General features: G+C 36.4%; 1 protein-coding gene across 1 annotated transcript in view; it reads left to right on the top strand.

Moving 5' to 3' along the window:
• The window catches only part of LOC128991676 (retinal guanylyl cyclase 2-like), a 104,460-nt gene extending 88,382 nt beyond the window's left edge, over window positions 1–16,078 (top strand). Inside the window, exons 11-23 of the mRNA XM_054414770.1 lie at window positions 1,298–1,381; window positions 1,749–1,925; window positions 2,644–2,803; window positions 3,506–3,655; window positions 3,950–4,121; window positions 6,021–6,161; window positions 7,303–7,495; window positions 9,147–9,318; window positions 9,516–9,608; window positions 10,994–11,171; window positions 12,059–12,289; window positions 14,024–14,257; window positions 15,764–16,078. Of these exons, the coding sequence (XP_054270745.1) occupies window positions 1,298–1,381; window positions 1,749–1,925; window positions 2,644–2,803; window positions 3,506–3,655; window positions 3,950–4,121; window positions 6,021–6,161; window positions 7,303–7,495; window positions 9,147–9,318; window positions 9,516–9,608; window positions 10,994–11,171; window positions 12,059–12,289; window positions 14,024–14,257; window positions 15,764–16,058 (2,280 nt within the window). The 3' untranslated portion in view covers window positions 16,059–16,078. The remainder of the gene's footprint in view (window positions 1–1,297; window positions 1,382–1,748; window positions 1,926–2,643; window positions 2,804–3,505; window positions 3,656–3,949; window positions 4,122–6,020; window positions 6,162–7,302; window positions 7,496–9,146; window positions 9,319–9,515; window positions 9,609–10,993; window positions 11,172–12,058; window positions 12,290–14,023; window positions 14,258–15,763) is intronic.
• The last annotated feature ends 8,706 nt before the right edge of the window (window positions 16,079–24,784 follow it).

Genomic DNA, 24,784 nt, shown 5'->3' with positions numbered 1-24,784 from the left:
CGGCAGTACCAAGAGAATCTGGGAACCAGAAGTGTGGGTCCCTGTCACGGTACTGCTCGCTGATCAGAAGGGTGTCCGCACCGATCTCTTGGGCCAGCTGATCTAAGAGGGAGTCAGCCGTTCTGGACCTCTCAAGGTTACCCTGGAGAATCCTCACTTCCTAGACCTAGCCTTCTCAAGGTCGAGTGCAGCCTTGAAAACACTGCATCGCCCAGCCCCTGGAATGTGACCTAATGAGGCGTCCTTTTGGCCTTTCTCTGCGCAGAGAAAACAACGCTCTGCTGCGGTACAGTTCTTCCTGTTGTGGCCCGAGCCGCCACACCTGAAAAAATTCTTGGATAGGTCGGGCCCTTTACAGTTTCGGGAAGAGTGGCCAAACCCGAGGCAGCGAAAGCATCGCGGTACAACCACCCTCCGTCTGAGCCTGCAATTGACCCATCCAATTCTCAGGTGTGTGAGATTAAGCAGCTTGCTGGCATCTTGGTTTCGCATTTCAGCGATAGCTATGCGTTGCTCGCTGCGGTTGGGCCGCGTAAGCCATACTTTAAGGGAGTCGGCATTTTGGATATCAGGGATGGCCTTGTTGATAGCCTCCCTGACTTCAGCCTCAGTCGAAAGACCGTCAAGGTCCCCCAGAGCCTCTCTGACCTTTGCAGCAAAAGCCACTCGGTCACCAGATTTCCCCAGCTCGAGGAGAACTTTCCCATTCTGGGTACACCTGATTGACTTAACAATCGTATCCGTCTCCTCTGGCTTGGCCTTAGACTTGAGTCGACCCAAGACTTCAGCAAAAGAGCGCCCCCCTAAGGGGTTGATCAGGATTGCCTCAGCCCTGGGCTTTCTCGGTCTGGGTTTCTTTGAAACAGGGGGGGCCTTTCCACGAACCTCCCTCGTCGGAGCAGGGTCAGCAATCTTTCGATCTCTTGCTGCAGTTTCTTTGTTAGAGACAGCCTCCATTCGTCTCAATTTCCTCTTTTCTTTGCGGGAAAGCCTCTTCTCCCAGTTACCCACATTTGATGGTGCCACAGCAGAGTTCATAGAGCTGCTTCCGTCAACCGTTGGGAGAGAGGCAAGCTCCCTGGTTTGCTGAGGGCGCTTCTTTAGAGCTGGAGTGTGCTCAGTAGGGGGTGTCATCTGGGTGGCCCTGTCCTCGACCTACTTGTATAATAGCTTGACGGCATTACACTTGATTGAGGTAATGCTGTATAGTTAGAAAAACATTATTTATTTCTTGATATTTTGAATCCTATATATCAAATTACATCATCAAAGTCATGTTTTGTATTGGTTTTTTCAGGGTGATCTTGTACAGTTGAAGCCTTTACCACCTCAAGGGAGTGCCTACGAGCTTAAGTCAAAAGCCCTGGACGTTCTTGTCATGGTAAGTAGTGTCATGTAAAAAACAATACAGTAGAACCTTGATAACAAGTCGGATTATAAAATAAGACTTGTTATCAAGGTTGACTTCTTAACGAGGTTTGCAATAACCTGTGATTAGACGGGTAAAATAATTTCAAGGGGATTTGAAAATGACCCTTGGTATCAAGGGAGACTTGTTATTGAGGTTCTTCTTATCAAAGTTCTACTGTATTTTATGGGTGTTCCTCTCTTTTTAAAAAAAATTTTGAGAAATTTGAGAAAGTAAAAAAAATCATAATGGAGTCTCTAAAAAAGTCTTGTAAAAGACAAGATGAAACTGGACTGGAGCTTCAGACTGTCTCTGTTAATTGCATATTTTATGCTTTCAGGTGCACGGGTTGCGTCATGAGAACGTGAACCCTCTTCTAGGTTGTCTGGTAGACCCTAGCAGACCCACCCTGGTCTGGGAGTGGTGTAGCAGAGGCTCTCTGGAGGATGTCTTGATGCAAGACGAAATCAAACTAGACTGGAGCTTCAGATTGTCTTTACTCACTGATCTTGTTAGAGTGAGTTGCTATGCAGTAAACAGGTCTTGATAATTATACCATAAAATTAGCCATTAGGTAAAACAGGTTTAGTCAAAAGCTTGGTGGAAATGGAATTCTTTTACAATGGCACAATGCTTATAAACCAAATCGAAAGGGCTGGCAAAAATTTTGGTTTTCTTCTGAAACCGTTATTTGGGAAGGGTTTTGTGGATCAAGCTATATACTGAACATGTTCAACATGGTCATGGGAAACTAGTTTAAAGACTTCAATAGCCTATCCAAAGGAAAATTTAGATTCGTACCGTTCCAAGGATATAATGGTTTTTATTAACAGTTTGACATTCACAAACATTAGCCTTGATTCCACAGCTACATTTATATACATATCTCATTTAAAAATGGCTTATAACTCTAAAGGTCCTACATCAAATTTTTAAAGCTTATTTTCAGGCTACAATTCTTGCCATAGAAGGTAAATGGTATCATAACTTGAGCTGAGAAGCAGGGCTATTGCAATTTACAAATTAAAAAATCCCATAATTGTCAGAGGAATATTAGTTTTAAGTTTTGTAAACAGGTATGGTACAATCTTCCTTCCTCTAAACATTGAGTTCCTCATAACTATTTGATGTCTGGATTATGCAGTCAATAAAGAAAGCAGATTTTGTTGAACCTTTTCTGGAGTACTTCTTCAACATGCTTTTTGAGATTTGTAAATCACATTGAATGGTTGCAGGGGATGCGATACCTTCACTCAGTGCCTCACAGGGTTCATGGTGCCCTGACCTCTCGTAACTGTGTCATTGACGCCCGCTGGGTGCTCAAGGTCACTGACTACTGTCTCAACTCGTTCTACGAAGCCCAGAACATAGACCATCCTGCTAAAACTGCTAGAGGTCAGCAAGTTCTTAAGCTTAGTTTAGAAGTTCAATGTTTCTCTTTTTTTGAAGCGGAAAGTCACTTACAGTAGCCTATAATCATCTGTATTATCAACAAGAAGTATAACAGTTTAGATGTATTCTGAGTGTTTAGAGACCCTCAAGTATTGTTAGTTAATCAATGAAAAAATAGTCTTTAGTATTTTTAGCCTTTCATTCATTAACACAAAAAGTCTGATGCATTGGATGTCATGAAGTAACATTACAAAACTTTAGCTGCAACGTACTATTTATCTTAGCACTGTGGAAAACTGAAGTCTGCACTGTAGATAGAGTATTCAAATCTAGTCTCTATTAGATCTGGTGTGCACATAGTGAGGAGTTAAAACTGTCAGTGAAAGAGCTTGTTGGCGGAGATCTAATAAATAGAAGGTGGAATGTTTGGGTAAAAGTTAGCAGGATGGGTGATATCTTGTGAGTTTTACCTGTGATATATTTTATACGTTTTACTTATCCTTCACATGTTTGTTTGTTCACCAAAAACTTGTCTTACAGTAAATTGGATTTTTGTGTCCATCGGATGAAGGGAAACATAACAGGCATAATTAAATCTATAAGGAATCCCTGGAAAGTGCAACAATTTGATAGCTTTAACACAACAAAATCATCAGAACTTAATTTGGGCACAGATGAACTCTAACCTTGTTCTATTATTGGTAGATCTACTGTGGACAGCTCCGGAGCTCCTCAGGTCTGAGACACTGCGGAGGAGAGGTTCACAACCTGGAGATGTCTACAGCTTCGCCATCATCATGCAAGAAGTGGTGGTCAGGGGGGAACCCTTCTGCATGCTATCTCTCTCTCCTGAAGGTGAGTTGAGTGGTTATGGCTTGCCTGTCAACCATAAGAGTAATGGTTCGTTCCTGAGAATATAGTCAGGAAATTGTTGATGGTTAATAACATGGTCTAACTGTCCTTCATAATTTTAATAAATCATGTCAAATCAGTCATGGCAAAATAAGTAGCTGGTCATAATCAGTAACAAAATTATGCATTTCACTTCACTCTATACCCATCCTTAACTCATATTTGGGTAATACATGCTTATTTGGTAACTACAAAACTATTCGAAGTACAACTTGTGTCATTGTGACTAAAATTCAGAGATCTTGGAGAAGGTGAAGAGACCGCCTCCTCTGATTCGACCGTCCGTCAGCAAAGGAGCAGCCCCACCAGAGGCCATTAACATCATGCGCCAGTGCTGGGCGGAGCAGCCCGACATGCGGCCCGACTTCAATGCCGTCCACGACCTGTTCAAAACGCTTAATCATGGCAGGTCAAAACTTTTATTTTTATTTTGTCTACTATAAGTTAATATTTTAAAAGTGATGAGCAGTGTTTAGCATAATAAACAATATGTAATCATGTACAAAATGTATTATATTTTGTGGAATAAATTTCAGAATCAGAAATAACATACAAAGTAGATCTACAAAAGATAGCTCGTAGGATTCTAGGTTTCAGGATTGCCACAACCTTAGGAATAAGTGGTTTAATCTCAATTTACTTAGATAAAGAGACTGGGACGGGTGGCGTCGTCCTGTAATCCAGCTACTAGGAGGTCACGAATTGTGGATAATTATAGGGATGCACTGTGGATGCGATGCTACCTGGTGTGGATTAACGTCCGCACTAGTGAGTACTACGACTATCCGCAGTACTATCCTAAATAATTAGACCAATTCGTTAATTACGAGGAAAAAATGTGGTTCGGATTCCACAATAAACTGTAGGTCCCTTAGTTGCCATTAGCTGTATGGGCTATTAATTAACAGCTGTGTCTAAGGAACATGTCGGCCTTAGTCACTAACAAGACTACAAGATCGCGCCACTCATCCTACACTCATCCTTCACTCATATTTGGGTTAAAATACGCACATAGTGGCGTCCCCATCTTAAATAATTGATAATTGATAATTGATAAATAACCTCACCAGTGCTAATAATTTTCCTGGTGGATGTGGTTGCAATACATTTTTTCATGTAGCTTATTCATGTACCGGTACCTTGAGTATAAATCTAATTAGAGAAGCTATTTTACATTAAAAACAAAAACACACGCAGGCAATTGAAATGGCGGTTTCCGTTGAAATAAATAAATAAAGAGTATGTCCTTAGGATTGTAAGTTCTGTACATTTCTTTTTTACACTTATGAGAAATATTGTTATGATAAGCTTGGAACATTGAAATTATTTAACACAATAGTGGTATAATAGATGGAATGTGTTTAGTAACATAGTAGATATCAGTCCCTAAACAAAGGTACGTTCAGTAGGTAACCTCACACTATCACAGTTATCACATCATCAGAAGACATGTTGTCAGCTATCACTATGTCTGGGTGTGTGGGTTGCTGTCCTTGCATTGTTGATAAAAGTCTTAGGTACCAAATTTCCTTCAGAGGCAAACTTTGTGGTAACACCTATTAGGTCACTCACACTTAATGTTGGCCAGGTATTCCTGTAAATTTTCAGTTGATTCTATTTAAACTTGAATCATTATTATTTCTTCGTCTAATTAAAATTCTAAAACTTCTTTTCTTATCTCTACTAAATAAGAAGAGCACTAACTTCAAAAAAGTGTAAATTACGTAGTCTATTTTATAACATGAATATGAAGATTTCCTCAAGCTACAGAAATTGGAGGTAGGTCCTAATGCCTGTTCTTAATGTTGCAGAGTATTCTCTCAAACACTGAATATTGATTGACCGATTGACCTTTATGTCAACAGTGCACCTTGTAATCTTCATCCTACATTTTCTTCATTTTTATCACATTTCCTATGGCATTTTCATTGTGCAAAAGTGAGCTTTTTGCATCCTTTTTCTTTCACTCCTTAAATGTTATATCCTGTCATCAAGAAAGTAAAGAGACTTACCCTAGACAATTACAATTTATAATAAATTTGTATGCTACAAAATCTTTTAATATGTTTGTACTCAATTCTCATACCTAGAGCACAGTTAGATTCGGAAGAGGAGGGTTGAAGTATGAATCCCTTTACCAAACACACACCAACTATAGTGAATTGCCTACCCAGTCAGTTTAATTAGATAATAAGGGTATAATTTTAAAGGTTAAAATAACCATTGACATAATAGTACCTACCGTAGTGTTGTAAGTAGAGACGTCAAATAGTATTTGTAACAAATAATGGTCATTTTGGTATTCCAGGAAGGTAAACTTTGTAGATACAATGTTCCAAATGCTGGAGAAGTACTCAAACAACTTGGAAGATCTTATTCGAGAACGGACTGAACAACTAGACATGGAGAAGAAAAAGACTGAACAGCTTCTGAACAGGATGTTACCAAGGTAAACTTGTTAAACAATCTTAGCATTTTACACTATTCATAGGTTCGTGATTATAAGCTCTTTTTGCTTGCAACTACTATGTTTTATTTCCAAGTTCCAGTTCTTCTTCAAGCACACAGAGGAACCCCGCTAATCCGACTTTGGCTAGTCAGACTCTGTGCTCAATACGACTGTGCCATCGCCTATTGGTGTCAATGTTATCACTGCAACATCGTAACCATTTCCCTTAGTCCTGTGGACATCATCACCGTCTCCCGCAATGACGGCCAAAATCTTGTTTATACCCTGTGGTGACGGACATATCGTAACACAAAACCACGTTACGATCTCCACGGTTGGGGAGATGGTATGTTCAGCAGTAATATAAACATCAGCATCTCCCACGATTACTGATAAAGCTATCGTCATTACCTGCGATCCATGCTAAATCTAGCACATCTCCTTCATTATCGGAAACAATATAATGGTCTAAATTATCAAGGTTAAATGCTAGACAAATCCTATGTTAATGGGAAAAGTCATCATCTTCGGTGATCAAGGCAAATTATTAACTTCTCCCAAACTCGTGGAGACATCATCATTGTCTCTTGCGACCATGTCAAAATCCTGAACATGCTGCTCCTTGGATAGTCTGTTCTTTTCACTGTTCCGGCCAAGGTATCAGACCCGTAGGTAAAGGATTATGGGGTTATATGTATCAGCCTTGGATCAGGTTGGTAGGTTGAGCAGTATTTCAAAACTTGTAATGAGTTAATTATAGTATCGGTTTTCCCAACTTAAGGTTTATTTGACCTGTAGCACTGAAGTCTTGTAGACTGTAGTCAAACAACCCTATGTAGTTGCATCCAATGACAACTGCTACTTTGTACTCATGATTGCTTCATTAGGTCCAAAAACCACAATATTTTTAGTCTCTTCAAAGTTGAAGTTGATAGTGATGTACTCATGATTAAGAAATAGATTTATGATTTATTTGTTGCAACTTCACATTCAGCAATCATTTCACTGAAGCACAGATCAAAAGTCTCAAATTTGTATACTCTAACAATTCAGAGGCTATTACATTATGGATTTAGAGTTATTATTTTGGTTGAATTATTCTACAATAGTGTTGAGTGTAAACTGAAATGTTTTTTTTTAGTTCTGTTGCGGAGAAGTTAAAGCTAGGACAGCCGGTGGACCCAGAGGACTTTAGTGAGGTAACCATCTACTTCTCTGACATTGTGGGTTTCACCACCATTTCTGCCTACTCCACTCCCTTTGAGGTGGTGGATCTTCTCAATGATCTCTACACATGCTTTGACGCTACGATCAACGCCTACAATGTCTACAAGGTAAACGATGTCATTTTTGAAAACTGAACTCATGATTTACTTTGCAGGTTAAGGTATAGTAATCTGTAATGACTAGATTTTATTGTGCTTTGCTGGTTTTCTGTGAGTAAATATGTATTAGAAGTTTGCGAATTGAATGTCGTTTGATTTGAAGAAGTTCAAAATCCAACTAGTGAAATTGTTGAGGGCAAGGAGCAGTGGCAATTGCCAATTGCGGTAGCTAATAAATTGTATGACTTCATTTGCATAACACTTACTGTTACTGTAGTCCTATTTGAAAGGCTCATTTTGTCTAGTCTTTGCAAAGTAAGTAAGATGGTGTAGAAATATATTCTTTAAAAACTGAACAAATAGTTCACAAGACCCATAAGATCACAGTTCAATTGTCTTTAGAACCCTTACTGCTTCTATGATATGTAAGGCATTTTTACTTTAGTGGATCTCATTTGCACCATCTAGAAATTTGATGTGTTTGTAAAAGCTAAATGAGAGTTAATGAGTAAATTATGGGTTCATAAATTCCATGATATGTCTGTTGTAAGCCAAATGAGGATCTTAGACTTCAATGTGAAAGCGACAGAGTTTCGATCCACAGGACATCTACAAAGATATGAGAACTTAGAAGTGTTTGTAATTTTTTGATAAAAACATTTCACTGGGTTAGACAATAACAAAAATATATATATACAGTATGCAGGCCCGATTTACCAAATAGGCAAGGTAGGCAAGTGCCTAGGGCGCGAGGCAATTTATGGGTTTTTTTGGGGCGCCAAAAAATTGGGGAAAAAATTACGGTGGTATTTGCATGCGATAGCGGTAAACTTCTAATAATCCCTCGCTGAGGTGTATACATAATTATCGTCTCCCGTGGCCGTGTAGATATCGTAATCGTCTCCCACGATCACGGCAAAATTACGCGGTCGTGAGGAGATTATCGGTCGTCTACCGCAAATGAGACAATTTTTTTTCCCCGCAGTCTTGTGGACATTATCGTCTTGCGCGATCACGGTAAAATTCTGATAATCGCCTGCGGCCGTGAATGCATGATTATATCGTCTCCTGCGGTCGTGTGAATATAGTAATCGTCTCCCGCGATTGTGGCAAAATAGTAATCGTCTCCCAAAATCGTGTGGAGATCATCATCGTCTTCCATGAATGAGGCAAAATCGTGGTAGAATTCCGATCATCTCTCGCGACCGTCATCGCAATTGTCTCCCGTGGTCATGAAGACATCGTGATCGTCTCCCGGGATTGCAGAAAATGTTCATCTTAGCCCTGTACCGCAGTCGTGTGGAGATTATCACCGTCTTCTGCGATCGTGGCAAAATTCGGATCATCCCTCGTGGCCGTGTGTTGACATATTATTGTCTCCCGTGGTCTCGGAAATGTCACTGTTGTCATGCTGGATTGCGATCCAGGTAGAAATACAAAATTCATGCATAATTTCTGGTTAAAAAATCTCACGCATAAATCCCAGATTTCCCAGTCGATGAACACCCTGTTATATATATTGCAAAGGGGCGCTACTATTAGTTGTGCCTAGGGCGCTAACAGGGTCAAAAACGGGCCTGACAGTATGTCAGTATATTTTATTTTGCATAAGTTGGTAACTAGCACAAGTTGATTCAAAGGTTTTATCCTATCTTCACAGGTAGAGACAATAGGAGATGCATACATGGTAGTGGGGGGACTGCCAGTGCGTATGTCAGACCATGCCAACCAGATAGCTACCATGGCCCTGGATCTGCTACATCAGAGTGGCAAGTTCAAGATCAGACATCTGCCCTACACTCCGCTGAGGCTACGAATTGGTCTTCACACAGGTAATTTACTATGATAACTTGATACAGTATCTCGATACTATTAATTTAATCAATAACAGACAATATATTATATTATGGATAGTGCTCAATAATTCTCTATTATTTGAAGGATTAAATAGACCAAAAACCACAGTTAGCAGAAATCTTCAATTAAATGTGGGGAGTTAAATACTATTGTTTTGCTGCTTTGTTTGTAGGCCCGTGTTGTGCTGGAGTGGTTGGTCTTACAATGCCCAGGTATTGTCTCTTTGGGGACACTGTTAACACTGCTTCCAGGATGGAGTCTTCTGGTAAGAATATTTCCTCTTATCTCTAACAGTTAACTCATCAAGCACATTACATGACGCAAATTTTCAAAAGTAAAAACCTATCATGTGACCCCTCATTTTAAAGGGTTTCTCAATACAAATTAAATGGCACAAACTAGAGGTCAATATCGCACCTCTAATCAAAATGGCAGTCATTTTTTAATATCCCGTTTTAACTTTTTAACAGGTTATAGCAGGAAAACTAAACTCAGCATACCTTTATAAAAAAAGAGAACTCGCCTTTTGGTCAGTATTAAAATATTAAAATTTTTAAGGTAACTGGGGGTGTCCAGACTTTATCTTGCTTGCTCATCTGAAATAATTAAAATGGCTGCCATTTTGATTAGGGATGCGATATTGGCCTCTAGTTTGCGCCATTCAATTTCTCTTGATAAACCCTTTAAAATGAGGGGTCACATGATAGGTCAATTATCAATTATTATCAATTATTTAAGATGGGGACGCCACTATGTGCGTATTTTAACCCAAATATGAGTGTAGGATGAGTGGCGCGATCTTGTAGCCTTGTTAGTGACTAAGGCCGACATGTTCCTTAGACACAGCTGTTAATTAATAGCCCATACAGCTAATGGCAACTAAGGGACCTACAGTTTATAGTGGAATCCGAACCACATTTTTTCCTTGTAATTTACGAATTGGTCTAATTATCAGGATAATACTGTGGATTGTCGTAGCACTCACTAGTGCGGAAGTTAATCCACAGCAGGGAGCATCGCATCCACAGTGCATCCCTATAAATATCCACAATTCGTGACCTCCTAGTAGCTGGATTACAGGGCGACGCCACCCGTCCCAGTCAGGTGTTAACATTTGAAAATTTGGGGCCCTCCCAAGGCTGGGGCAAAGTTGTAACTTTGATGAAAAAGTGCAATTTCTTATGTTGTAAGTATGTGCCGAGTTTGGTTTTCCTACTGCAACACGTTAAAAAGTTAACTAGGGGGTTCCAGACTTTTGCCTAACCCTGTATATACATTTCCAGTATGAGAAATTTCTAGTAGTCTACATATTCTCCTTCCAGTATTCTTGATGAATTTCCAGTATTTTATGTTTTCTATATTTTGTTGAAATAAATGTTACCATCCTGTAAAAAAATATGTTTGTTTAGAAGAAGTACGGTAAGTTTTTTTTTGGAATTGTCAAGATGATTAAATTGAAATGCTAATCTTTACATATAAAACTTTTAGGATATCCAAGATTTTCTCATTGTCATTGGAAAAGGACTTTTCCCTTATGAGTATAATATATTATCAAAACTGGATAAAATCTAGTTACAATTATGGATCTTCGGCATTTTGAAGATTTTAAAAACAACCATTTCAAACTAATAAGTTTAGGAATTTATCCAGGCGCGGCATGGAGGATACACATATCAGAAGCTACAAAGAAGAAGCTGGAAGAGCTGGGAGAGTTCCAGCTGGAGTATCGGGGAGAGACGGATATCAAGGGCAAAGGGAAGATGCCCACATACTGGCTGCTGGGCAAGGCTGGGTTCGACAAGGAGTTGCCATCTCCTCCACCCCTCGGGTAGGTTAACAAATGTGTTAAATGTGTGTTTAAGAGTATGACTGTCTGATAAAATCTGTGACAGAATCACAGACAGATTATCTATCTCCATCAAAATTGGTCTGCATGTTTCAATCAAACGAAATAGGGGTATGAATTTAGATTACAATTATTATTCATATACGAGAAAGGATAACTTATTATTCAATCAATTGTCCATCATAAAGTGACATATCATAACATTTTTTTATGTTTCATGCATACAGGGAGAGCCATGGGTAAGAAGCATGAAAAATATTTTAGCGTTTTACCATTACCTTTTAGGTCAACTCGTAAAGGTGAGATAACCTTTTATTTACAAGTTTGATGTTGAAATTATATTCCTATGTTAATAAGTAAATCAGGATAGGAATAAAAATAAAAATAATTGCTTCAACTTTATCTAAGGAAAACTAAATATCCTGTCGTTGATGTATAGTTTAATTTCGTTAGGTACCTTTTGTCTTGGACAATCTAAAATATAATATTACTATTATCAAAGCATTTTAGCTCCATTTCCTAATCTTAAAAGTACAGTACATGAAACATGTCAAAACAAATTTAACTTGGGAAACACATTCATAACATACCGTTAAACATTTTGGTTGAGAAGATATTCATGTCAATCATCGTACATGATGCACAATAATTAATAAAATAATTTTTAAACATTGTTGTAAAATTTTAAAATTCTTGCTTGGCTCAAACAAAACGATCAAGACCCCAAAATAAGTGCACAAGATGATCATAAGCAATGCATAATTATTGGATTATCAATCAATCAATCCATCATTGGTTTCTAGTAATTGCAACTATTACTTAATGAGGTACTGTTATTATATCTGTCATCATGATTCTCTGTTTGACAGCCTGGACGAGAGTTTGATCCAGTTTGGCCGCACGGGTATCCCTAGCACTGTGAGTGACGAGGCAGTGAGTGTGAGCCAGGGGGGTGGAGTCCCCAGGATCTGCTCGGAGGACAGTGGCTCCGTGGATCTCTCCCTGGAGGTGCCTGTGGTCCACCACACACGAGTACGAGGACCTGGTCTCATCACCCAGATGTCTCTGGATCCTCAGCTGTTGGACGACAAGCCTGACAGGTACGCCAACCCAGGAAAATAATTTCCCTAAATATAAGAAGTTTGAAGTGGTAGCTGCTGAAGAAAGTGGCATCGGTTGAGGATTACCTATGGACGAGTAGTTTGATTTTTGAAGTATTATTGTTGATTTATGAGAATTACTATAGTATTGTGGTGATTTATAACAAAAGGAGGTGTCTGCTTGTGGGTTAAATGTATCCAGTAAAGCATGAAGTGAGCTAAAACAATATAACAGTGAACTGTACTGATAACTGTACTGATCTAAAAAGCAATCTCACATCATCGCTGTCATTTATATTCATAGTTAGTCATGCTAATAACTAACAATCCCACAATCAAAATAAACATAAAATGATGATCACACAACATCAAAACCCATTACTTTCTTGACATGGTGTATTGATTTAATTCATAATTGGTCTAATCTAAAGGTGGGAGTTCGTCTGGTAATGTGGGGTCCAAATGCAAAACAAATTAGCTTTAATTTCCTATTTGTTAACATCTTTATTACTTTATGAATTATTGCTAGAAGGTACAATAGGCCTACAGTGTCATATTTCTTTTATCCAATGTTGTTTAGTGATTTAATGGACTAATTCATTGCAAGATAAACTAAATCTTTTACCTCTCATGAGATCATCCACAAGCTAAAGGTCGATTGCCACACATCAGTCCAGTCACAGTTCAGTCGCATCCTCAGTCGTCTGTCAGTCCGTTACTTTCAGTAAGTCTTCCGTCACTTTATTTACAGTGATGTTAGCGCCAAGAATTATTTCAAACTACTCTAAAAATGTTTCTATCGTCCATCTTGAAGATTGTTACAATAGTATATTTCGTACCTAGGGCCGAAAATGAGGTTTTGCCGGCTCGAGATAGTTTTTAAGTTCGAGACGAAGTCGAGAACTTAAATCGATCGAGAGCTGCAAAACCATTTCGGCCCGTGGTACGAACGCTATTTTTCACCACACTATACCACTATACCCTATTACACCACTATAATAATGCACACTGATAGTCAACACAACTACAACTTTAAGGTTATGTAAAGAAATAATTTGAGGAATCAGCAAAAATAAAAATAAATAGTTGCTAGGCAACGGCGACAATAACACAATTCTTTTGCAATGCTATGGATTTTGATTGTGTATTTAAAATGCATTCATGTTTTAAGAAAGTAAGCTGACAGCTGATTTTGCGGCCCCGGCCTGTAAAAACCTGCTCGGTCCCCAAATTATGGACAGCTGGCATCGCCAGCAAAACGTAACTTTCAGCCACCAATTAACGTATGTAATACAGCCAAAAACATCATAGTGTGGTGAAAATAATAGTACAGTACTTAAAATACAAACACAATTATTTAAATAACAAAATCACTATTTTTAAAACTAAAACACATACATTACATCAAACGTCTGTCAGGCGTTCAAACAATCCCATAATCAGTGGGAAGAAATCTGAAATTGACTGACGGACGCCGGCAAAGTGACTGGAGGAGCTGCGTCGGAATTGCTCCGGACGAGTGTAGATAGCGCAAAAGAAAAACCATAAAGAATCATTTTTTTTACTGTGATGAGACTGATCTGACTGAACTGTGACGTGCCAGATATGATGTATGTCAGTATGTGAATCAACCTTAAGACGACGATTTGTGTCATATTTCCGTCAAATCAAAGAACATCAGAGTAGAACAACCATGGTTAAAAATCCGTTCCTTTACAAGTACCCTGCTTACAGAAAGCGATGGAAGAGACAGATGACGTTTGACCAAGGCAATATCACCTTACATGATGTCAAATCTCCAGAACCTCCCGTCAAGAAGAGTCTCTCAACAGACCAGAGGATGTCTTCTGCTGCCCAATCTGGCATCTCCACACCCTTCTCTACATCTGAGGCCAATGTTGACCTGCTGGGTGTGTCTTTCATCAACACTTCCAAGAGCACGACTAACCTGAACTCCCTTGGCAGAAGGTACGTTTTGTCATCAAATCCACAGTCTGACATTTTATTTTTAAATTGCATACCATCAGGCGAGGTATTATTTAATAAATGGTAGACAATGGTCAATATTCAACGTTTTGTGGGCTTCACTCACATTTATTTTTGTCTTATGATATGCAAGACCCACCAGAGTGTATATAAAGTCCCGCACGGGCTTAATATTTTCTAAACGACAACAAATAAATCAATAAGATTTGGTACATCAACACCACACCTAAACATCTACTTTATCAAGGAACTATCAATTTTCTGTCATATCATGGAGATGTCCCGCAAGGAGTCAGAAGGAAATCTTAAATAGAAGCATAGGTTGGCATGTAGTCTACATCAAATTATAGGTCTTTACTAGCAGAATATAATGCCGCAAATTTGAACTCAAACGGACAACCGAGCCAATAATGACAGTTGTTCAAAGATTAATTTAATTTGCATTGCTATTATACGCTTACTCCTATCAGGGAGCCCTAGGAATCGGAAGAAAATTGTTAACGTAAGCATAGGTCGATATGCACATCAAATTAAAGGTCTTCACTAGTAGATTACAATGCCGTAAATTCAAGCTCAAAAGAACGCCTGAGTAAAAAATGGCAGTCGTTCAAAGATTCAAAATGGCGGATTTAAGAAATCTTTGAACAGCCGCCATTTTGCACAGGATCAACCTTTAGAAGTGCGGTTTTTTGGCATTCTACTAAAAAATTGTATGTGCATATTGACCTATGCTCCTATTTAAGATTTCTTTCTGACTCCTTGCGAGACGTCCCCATCATATGACAGAAAATTCATAGTTCCTTGAAAAAGTAGATTTTTAGGTGTGGTGTTGATGTACCAAATCTTATTGATTTATCTGTTGTCGTTTAGAAAATATTAAGCCCGTGCTGGACTTTATATACACCGATAACTAACACATATATACACTCATCACACAACCAGCATGATGGACAAAAAAGGTTTTCTAGCTCAGAGGAAGTGAAACTTTTTTCTGTCCTTCAAAATATTGGACTCAATATTCTTGAATAGTTGTGTGTAATATGTATGTGTATGTTGTCAATGTACCTGATGAATCCTGGATATTGTCTTCAGTCAAAAATGAAAGTGAGTGAAACCAACAAAATATCTACCAGCCTCTGACAATGTAGATGCAGAAAAAATAGATTTGCGTTCAGTAGGGCTTATAAAGTATAATAACTTCAAGTTCAAATTTTTGCACAGATTTCTATTTCAATTTCTATGATTTTAGATGATACTGAAACATAACCTATAACTATAGATAAACATAATTTGATAACATTAAGCTGTGTGTCCACTAACTGAAGATTTACGGTCTTCCCTCGTCTTATTAACTGTATTTCCCTCTCAAAAGTTTGTAAACATTTAATTTTAAAGTTATTTTAAAATTCAGATGTAAGGATTTTGAGCTTTATTCTAAGCCCACACAGTATCTTACTTTCTGCATTATCATCAATCCCAATTTTCCAGATCGGAAGAGCCAGACTTGAGTAGCGCTTACAACCATTACCGTTGTCTTTCACCGAGCGACGGTCAAGTTAAGCCGCGAAACTCAAGGTTTCTCAAACGGCAGTTCAGCGTGGACCGGGAGGACTCGGAGGTGAAGAGCACTCCTCGACTGTTCAAGCAGAACTCCGCAGGGGCTGCGCATGATCTGGAGAGGATAGAGGAGATTCCGCTACGACCCCCGGGCGGTCGCAACGGTTGCTACAAACACCGCTGTGAACTGCCTGCGCTGTCGGTGTCGGTAGAATCTCTCAACTAAAGTGAGGTTTGGTGATGTGAGGATCGATTGGCTAAGGTTTTTTTTTACCTTTTATCTATGAGTATCTCAATGATATGAATTATTGCCAGTTTGTGCAATACTGTTATAGGTACTGCTGATATCGTGACTCTTTAAAGTTCAAAAATTTCCTTCATAACAACCTAAAATGAGAGGTGGCTCCAGGATGGTTTCAGGGGGTGGAGGGCAGGGCCGTCCCTGGGGTTGGCGGCGCCCGGAGCAAACGTGGTCGTGGCGCCCCCTCCCCCCCAGCAGTAATAGTCGCATTCGTATATTGTAATACTGTTAATACAAATAGCCGCGCACCCGGGGTAGCTTGCCCCGGTTGCCCCCCCCCCTTCGGACGGCCCTGGGGGAGGGTGAGGTGATATGGTGCAATTGCCTAGCAAATAATATTTGTATGGTTTTTTTATTCCAGCTCTTGGGCCCTCTGGAATAAAATGTATAGGCTACACATTTTTCTTGTATTTCTAATTATTGGTTAAATTACCTTTATCAAAATTGTTACTGTACCTTTTGTTTGCAGTTAATCAAAAACATAATCATAATTTCATAAATAAATATTGTCCAGCCCATAAAGCATTTTTCCTAACTTACTAGACCCAGTCAAATTTTAAACTGTATATTATTTAAGTGTATGTCTGAAGGTTTTTTTGTTGTTAATGATATCAGTAGAAGTATTGCACAGCCTTGCTTTAAATAAATACTGCTTTTTAGTTCAAATTTACTAAAAAAATGTTTACTGGATTCAGGTGCTTTCAAAACATTTTTTATATATTTTTACCAAATTTTACTGTTTTTCAAAAGCTGATTTATCAATCATGAGAATATTATCAACAATGTAGCCATATCGTCACCTCTAACATCGCCGTTATCTAGTCACTGTTTAGGTAGCTAGGGACACCAATCTATGTCTTGTATTGAAGGAAAATGTTCCTCTTACACTTATCTGTTATTTAAATTTTTTAAGGAAATAAATTGTGCACGATGTGACAGTTTTTACCTATCATCAGAAAAATTCCCTACCTTTCTACAACAATTAGAAACCAAATAATTTATTCACACACTAAAAATATACAGGGTGAGTTTTAAATGAGGTCCCCCCCCCCTACTTTTTTCTACATTTCTTAAGATATCAACTCCGGACCACGTCAGATCATTGTAGAGTAGTAAGTACTTCATTTTGACTGGGTATAAATTTTTGGCTGCCATCTTGGATCCACCATATTGGATACAAAGTTGTTTTTTCAAATGTAAAGGTAGGGTTGTGACCCATCGTTTTAAACTACTTTTTTATGCTGAATACGATGCTGCAATCCGTTTTAAAAAATCTTGACACATTCTAAGGTTATGAGAACTTGTAATAACATTATTTTTAGCCCATTTTAACATTGTGCATTTAGAAACTAAGAACATAATCGCAAAATAGTGCTAGATAAAGATAAATGTATATTATGTGGTGTATACTTATTTTTATCTAGCACTATTTTGCGATTATGTTCTTAGTTTCTAAATGCACAGTGTTAAAATGGGCTAAAAATAATGTTATAAAAAGTTTTGATAACTTTAGAATGGATCAAGATTTTTAAAAACGAATTGCAGCATCGTATTCAGCATAAAAAATTAGTTTAAAATGATGGGTCACAACGCTACCTTTACATTTGAAAAGAAAACTTTGTATCCAATATGGCGGATCCAAGATGGCGGCCAAAACTTTATACCCAGTCAAAATGAAGTACTTACTACTCTACAATGATCTGACGTGGTCCGAAATGTAGAAAAAAGTAGGGGGGGGAACTCATTTAAAACTCACCCTGTATACAATACAAGCAATATTTAATCTTATATATCTCATTACCAAAGCTTATACATTATTTTGTGTCAGTGAGGAACTTAAATAACTCATTTTAGTGTAAATAGGAACATTTTCCACACCTATAGAGTTTTTATTTAGTAATAATTTGTTTGTAGATTACGAAAAAGCGTTTGAATTTCTAAAAATTGCTCCAATATTACATTACATTGAGGTTTCTACCTCTATTCATTTCCCATGTCTATATTTGTGCTGGGTTTGGCTGTTTAAAGAAATAAATGTGATACTGTAGAAAAGGTCTTACCAATGTACATTTGGACAATTAAAACACCATAGATGTGTTAATGTCGATGTATAGTCTTGTACAGTCTTGTAGTAATTGCCTAAAACTTCTGTGATTTTCTTACTTGTTTTAACTGTCCCTATTTTGGATAAATTAGAGAGTGAATTAGAGAGTGTTTTTGTATGATTTTGAGTAACCAAAATTATTGGATAATCTGTTTAGCTGCTGTATGGAATTACTATTATTTCAAAGGAAATTATTTTTTAATGCATGAAAAAGGGCTGTTTTTATTTCTTCAACCTTTTAAAGACATTTTTTTTTACAATAAACTTTTCCTCCAGGATCCATTGTATGCTATCTATTTACCAGTAATCTGAACTTTTTATAATAAAATCTGAATTAAAGCTATACATTATCAGTATACAGTATAAGTAAGTATATCTTTTAAATGTAAACAAAAAAGTTAAAGTTTAGAAAATGGTAATTAATTAAAAATATGTAGTTCCATTTAAAATTACTTCAATCAAAATAAACTCAGTATTTTGCGATTACATTTTTTGGGAAATATTTGTGAAATGGCCCTTGTAAAATGCCTTTTCTTTACCACACCAAGTTAGATTAAAACATTTTATTGACTAGACAAGCCCAATGTGCCATAGCTTCATTTCTCTAATATTATGACAGTATTCTATTTAATATTAAATATTAAGTAGAATACTGTCATAATATTTTTTGTGACCCTTATTGGCTTATTTTATTGTCAACATGAACAGGAAATAAGATCACCACAACTCTTTTTTGTGTAAAATTTAAATAAAGCAACAGTAAAGGAAACTCAAATAGTATCAAGTAAAAATATTGATATTTCTTTCTAGGTTATTGTGTACATGTGCAATTAAGCTTATTAGATTTGATTTCGTTTTAAAAAGCTGAATGTGATTTTAGTAACTAGTAACCATACCACATAATCTACTGTAGGCCTACTTTAAAAATGGTACTTTATTTTGTTTAGAACAATGTGTTTATTTTATCAAACCTTAAAAACTGGAATTTTTAGCCTTTAACTTTGTAGAAAGTTTTCTTGTACAAAGAATTTTATAGATTCTGGTGTTGAATGTGTCTATTTTATTGTTTGCACTTATATGAGGATGTCATGTATATCATTCAAGTAAATTTACTACACTAAACCACTTTTTAATGCATTGCTATTCTTTTAACAAACTTTCTGTTATTCTTTATGCTTTTAACAGAAACTTCTACATTATTACAACCTAATGTTTGTCAATGTTATTTTGACAATCCTTGATCTGTTAAAGTGTTAATTTGTATCACGTAATATCAAAATCTGTATTTTTTACCTGTACCAATTGTTTCAAGTTCCTTTCTCAATATTCAAGACAAAATAGATCATCAAAAAATATAAATTAAAGTAAATGAGCACATACCTTTACATTTTCCAAAACCGAAGAAGCACGTTTCTACATTAGCTTATCACTAACTAAAAAATAAAAAGTTAAAGACTAAGATAGATATTTACATTAAAAATATATATCCTTTGATTTATTGAGATACATTAATTTTTACAACGGAATTTGCATCTTTATTCTGAATTTACTGAGTACCGGTAGTAAGTAATATCATTTTCTTCAGGACAAAAGTAGGTTTTAAATGGTTTTAAAAACACCGTTTTAACTTTAACCCTTTGAGTTAGTGTGGAGAAATTAAGAATTTTCAATGTTTGTAGACCTAATTTACAGTAGAGCCTTTTAAAAACAAGCAATAAACTTAATACTGTAAGCAATACCTTCTTTTATTCAATTTTTTTTTAGACTGTATTAATATACCTTAATTTAGCAGTGCATTAAAAACAGTTTAATAATGGAAATGGTTTGATAGTTAAAAAGGACATTAAAGGTTTTAAATAACTGACAATAATGATAGGATCTTCTAAGCACAAAGTATTGTACCTTTGTTAGCATAGTATATGTCTAGACCTAGCAAACCAACCCTAACTTGACTGATCTAACTAGCTATAGTTGATGTCTTCTTACTTAGTACTTGTGGAGGGCCCTGCTTGATAAATCTGTTATCAACGTAAATTTATCTTTTTAAAAACAATTTCTTCCCACGAGTCTTTACTACTCTACTCCATGTTCAATTCGGCTTGACATTTTGACTTGAGAAGTTGAATTGCAGGAACAGCTGATTTGAACTGAACTTGAAGCTCCCAGATACATGTCTGGCATGAACTTACCATTTGAACCAATGTTTGCATACGCCCAAATTGACTTGTAAGTTTGGATTGTTCACTTTGAATTAACAATCCAAATTGAACAAGTGTAACTGGTTTTACTATACAACCAGCTGAAGTTTTGGTTTTACTAACCTAATACCAAATAATATTTAACTAATTTACATCTGTTTAGGAGTGTGATGACAGAATGTAAATAAAAGAACTTGTAAGAGTTATTTGTGTAACTTGTGGGCGGAGTGACACTTTAATGCACGAGAGAAATATTTACTCAAAGTTTCTCGAGTGCAGCAAAGGCAGTTTGCACTCGCGTTACACATTATATTTTTCCTACAGTTACTACAGTTAAGATATAGTAGTTTACGCAACGATTGCGTTAAGTGAGTCTTTACGACACGAGTAGAAAATTTAAGGCACGAGCCTTGGCGAGTGTCGTAAAGACTATTAACGCGAGTTGCGTACACTACTTAACCTACGACCGTTTTTTTAATTACTATCAATCTGGATTTAATTACTAACAATCACTACTGATAATTTTTTAGAGAGGTTAAGTTTTCGTGTATTGTCATTGCCACTGAAAGTGATGCAACGACTTGTTGTATAATCAGCTGATTTCCTGTAATTACGTGTTTGTTAAACTTCGTTAAATATTACATTGCTAGCAGCATTCTTACCATAAATAATATTGTATCAGGTACAATTCGGCAAATATTTCATTTATTTTTGGACTTCCACCAACTTAATTAAGAATACGCGAGTATCAACATGAACAAGTCGGATCAACAATTAAATTGGTCAACTGATCAGCTGATCAGCTGATTAATTGGTTCGAAGCATTACAATTTTAATTCTTTTCTCTCAATACTTGAACCTCATTGGTCCGTTACCTGTGTGGATATGAGAAAAACTATGCTGATATGAAATGAAACTATGCTGATATGAAAGTAAACAGCTATAAAGTGAAACTTCTCAATTCTAAGAACTGGACTGAAATGGCTACTTTAAAAAACTGTCGTAGGTAAAAGCATATAAATAATTAGTCTTTCAAACACTGTACAACACGTATTTCGGTGAGGTATAAATCCAAACATGGAACGAAATGGGAAAGCTGCACCAGCTGATCGTAGTCGTATCTTCAAGTGTTGCCAACTTATTTTCAAGCGTACACGTATTACGTGCCTAGTAAAAGCACGCTGTTTTGTGTTGTTTGGTTGGAATACTAGTCCAGGAGCTGAGGGGGGTTGAGCATGCATGAAAGTAGTACGCAATGTTATTGCTGATTATTGTAATATGGACTGTGGTGGTCAAAATTACGTATGTCGCCTATTTCAAAAGTGGTCGATAAGGTGGGGGGGGAGGGGGCAAACATGGCGGTTTGCGCTATGCGTTAAAACGCCGATAGTTCGAAAACGGTAAAAGATAGAACATCGGTTAAAACGTCGTTGTAATCCTAAACATGTGGACAACAATAATGGTCATTGAGTCCGAGGTCGTATCTCTATAAATAAACAAGTTATTGTATAAAATATGTAAAAATGGACTTTTCGTGTAGATTTTTTACCGAAAGTAGAATTAATTTGTGAGTGTCGCAAAGAAGTAATATCAAATATCTTTGCTGATAGTTGTAATATGGACTGTGGTGATACAAAATACGAATGTCGCCTACTTTTCAGGTGGTCGAGAACTTGGGGGAGGGGGGCAAAGATGGCGGAACGCGCTATACATCGAAATGACTGTAGCTCGAGAACGGTACGAGATAGGACATCGGTTAAAACGTAGTTTTAATCCAAAAAATATTACCAATAGAAAAGGTCGTTGGGTAAAAAGTCGTATCTTAACTAATAAAAAAGTTATAACAATAATAAGTTTAACAAAATCTACATCGTACAGCTATTTTTTTTGAAAATCGTATGGATTGTTGATAAATAATAGTGTAATTACTTAATTACTCGGCTAAATATTAACTAGATGCATTTTCTTATAAGAAAAAAATATATTATTACGAATAAATATGGTTTAAAATGTAAAACACGGCCTCCAAACTACATATAATACTTGGGGTTTCGCCGCAATCAAATGCATAATACAGACTACCACTACAAATCCAATTTTAATGATTATAATGTTGTAGGTTATTACAATATGATTATGTAACAGATTCTTATTTAATACAGTTATATGAAATAAAAAACATTACTACGAAAGTAAATACCTTATAATAAAAAATACGGCAAATCTCTTCATTCTATCCATAACAATTACACTGGTTGTTCATATTATTTGTTGAATTTAACTAGGTACCTTTTTAATTTCCCTTAGCACCTGTAATACAAATAAAAAATTGTAAATATTTTCTTTGATACAAATGTATATACATCTATATATAATTAATGCATGAGAGCGGTCAAGAAATTTAAAGTTTATGGTGTTTATATTTACAATGGAATTAAACTACTATATATTATATTTCATATTTAATTATTATCTTATTTGTTTGATTATTTATTTATCATTATTTCATTTATATACTCAGTGTATAATGAAATACAAAATACAAGCAATCATTATTTTAAAAACAGCAGCAATTATAACGCAACCTAACGGACGAACCCCAAGGCGTTTGGAGGCCGTGTTTTACATTTTAAAACATATGTATTCGTAATAATATATTTTTTTCTTATAAGAAAATGCATCTAGTTAATATTTAGCTAAGTAATTAAGTAATTACACTATTATTTATCAACAATCCATACGATTTTCAAAAAAAATAGCTGTACGATGTAGATTTTGTTAAACTTATTATTGTTATAACTTTTTTATTAGTTAAGATACGACTTTTTACCCAATGACCTTTTCTATTGGTAATATTTTTTGGATTAAAACTACGTTTTAACCGATGTCCTATCTCGTACCGTTCTCGAGCTACAGTCATTTCGATGTATAGCGCGTTCCGCCATCTTTGCCCCCCTCCCCCCAAGTTCTCGACCACCTGAAAAGTAAGCGACATGCGTATTTTGTATCACCACAGTCCATATTACAACTATCAGCAAAGATATTTGATATTACTTCTTTGCGACACTCACAAATTAATTCTACTTTCGGTAAAAAATCTACACGAAAAGTCCATTTTTACATATTTTATACAATAACTTGTTTATTTATAGAGATACGACCTCGGACCCAATGACCATTATTGTTGTCCACATTTTTAGGATTACAACGACGTTTTAACCGATGTTCTATCTTTTACCGTTTTCGAACTATCAGCGTTTTAACGCATAGCGCAAACCGCCATGTTTGCCCCCTCCCCCCCACCTTATCGACCACTTTTGAAATAGGCGACATACGTAATTTTGATCACCACAGTCCATATTACAATAATCAGCAATAACATTGCGTACTACTTTCATGCATGCTCAACCCCCCTCAGCTCCTGGACTATACTGGTGTGCGGCAAAAGTAAGTATGGATGCACCAATTAGCAACTTTCTGTACTATAATCTGTGCAAAGAAGTTTACTTTGTCATGTGACTGTAGGAAAAAGTAATTTACACTGTTTGTAAGAGTTCTGATCTATAAGAGATTTTTTGCTCTAAACAATTGAACAACTAAATTAATTATATGCATGCAAGCTATATTTTTACAGACAGCCCTTCACAAGTACTTTCAATTTATTTCTACAACTGTTTATTATTCTCTCACTGTTTATTTTCACTCACTGGTATCGTCAATAAGTGTACTAGACAATCTGTAAGAATTAAGTACTGTACTTATTTTTGTTGTAAGACTAGCTTGTATATTTTAGGCTAAGCATTGAATTAATTGTTACCAATAGTTTTTAGATAATTTTTATATTTTGAAGCCAAATATTTTATAGACTAATTATTTCCGTGGAATGTTTTCTACACTATCCTGATATACTGAGATCTAGATGTATATTTTTATCTTTCAGTGACAAAGGGACTAATAAAAGCAATAATTTTATTTTGTGCATTTCTTATTTTCCTACTTAATTTTTCCTATAAAAGTAATTAATATTTAAGTTAAGTTGGATAGTGGAGTGATTAAAATTGCCACTTTATAATTTTTAAAGCTGCAAGTTTGGCCCTCAGGTTTGAACCAGTAGATCTATTCAGAGGTTTGTAATTGTTTAAACATTACACAGTTTATCTAAAATCATTAAAAACCAATGTCAAGGTTACACAAGCACAATGATTGATGATGGTTACAATGATTGATTACACGAGCATCTTTATGTTTTCAAATACTGTTTCCTTTAAAAGATAAGCAGATATGACTTTTAAAGATTGGCAAATTATTATCTCAGTAAGCAACTGGAGATATCATGTATTAAATGCTTA

This window comes from Macrosteles quadrilineatus, unplaced genomic scaffold (assembly GCF_028750875.1).
Source record: "Macrosteles quadrilineatus isolate MER2022 unplaced genomic scaffold, UCM_ALF_1.0 Scaffold_4__1_contigs__length_99947679, whole genome shotgun sequence".
Taxonomy (NCBI): domain Eukaryota; kingdom Metazoa; phylum Arthropoda; class Insecta; order Hemiptera; family Cicadellidae; genus Macrosteles; species Macrosteles quadrilineatus.
The sequence above is the reverse complement of the archived record's forward strand: the minus strand, read 5'-3'. Positions and strand labels throughout refer to the sequence as shown.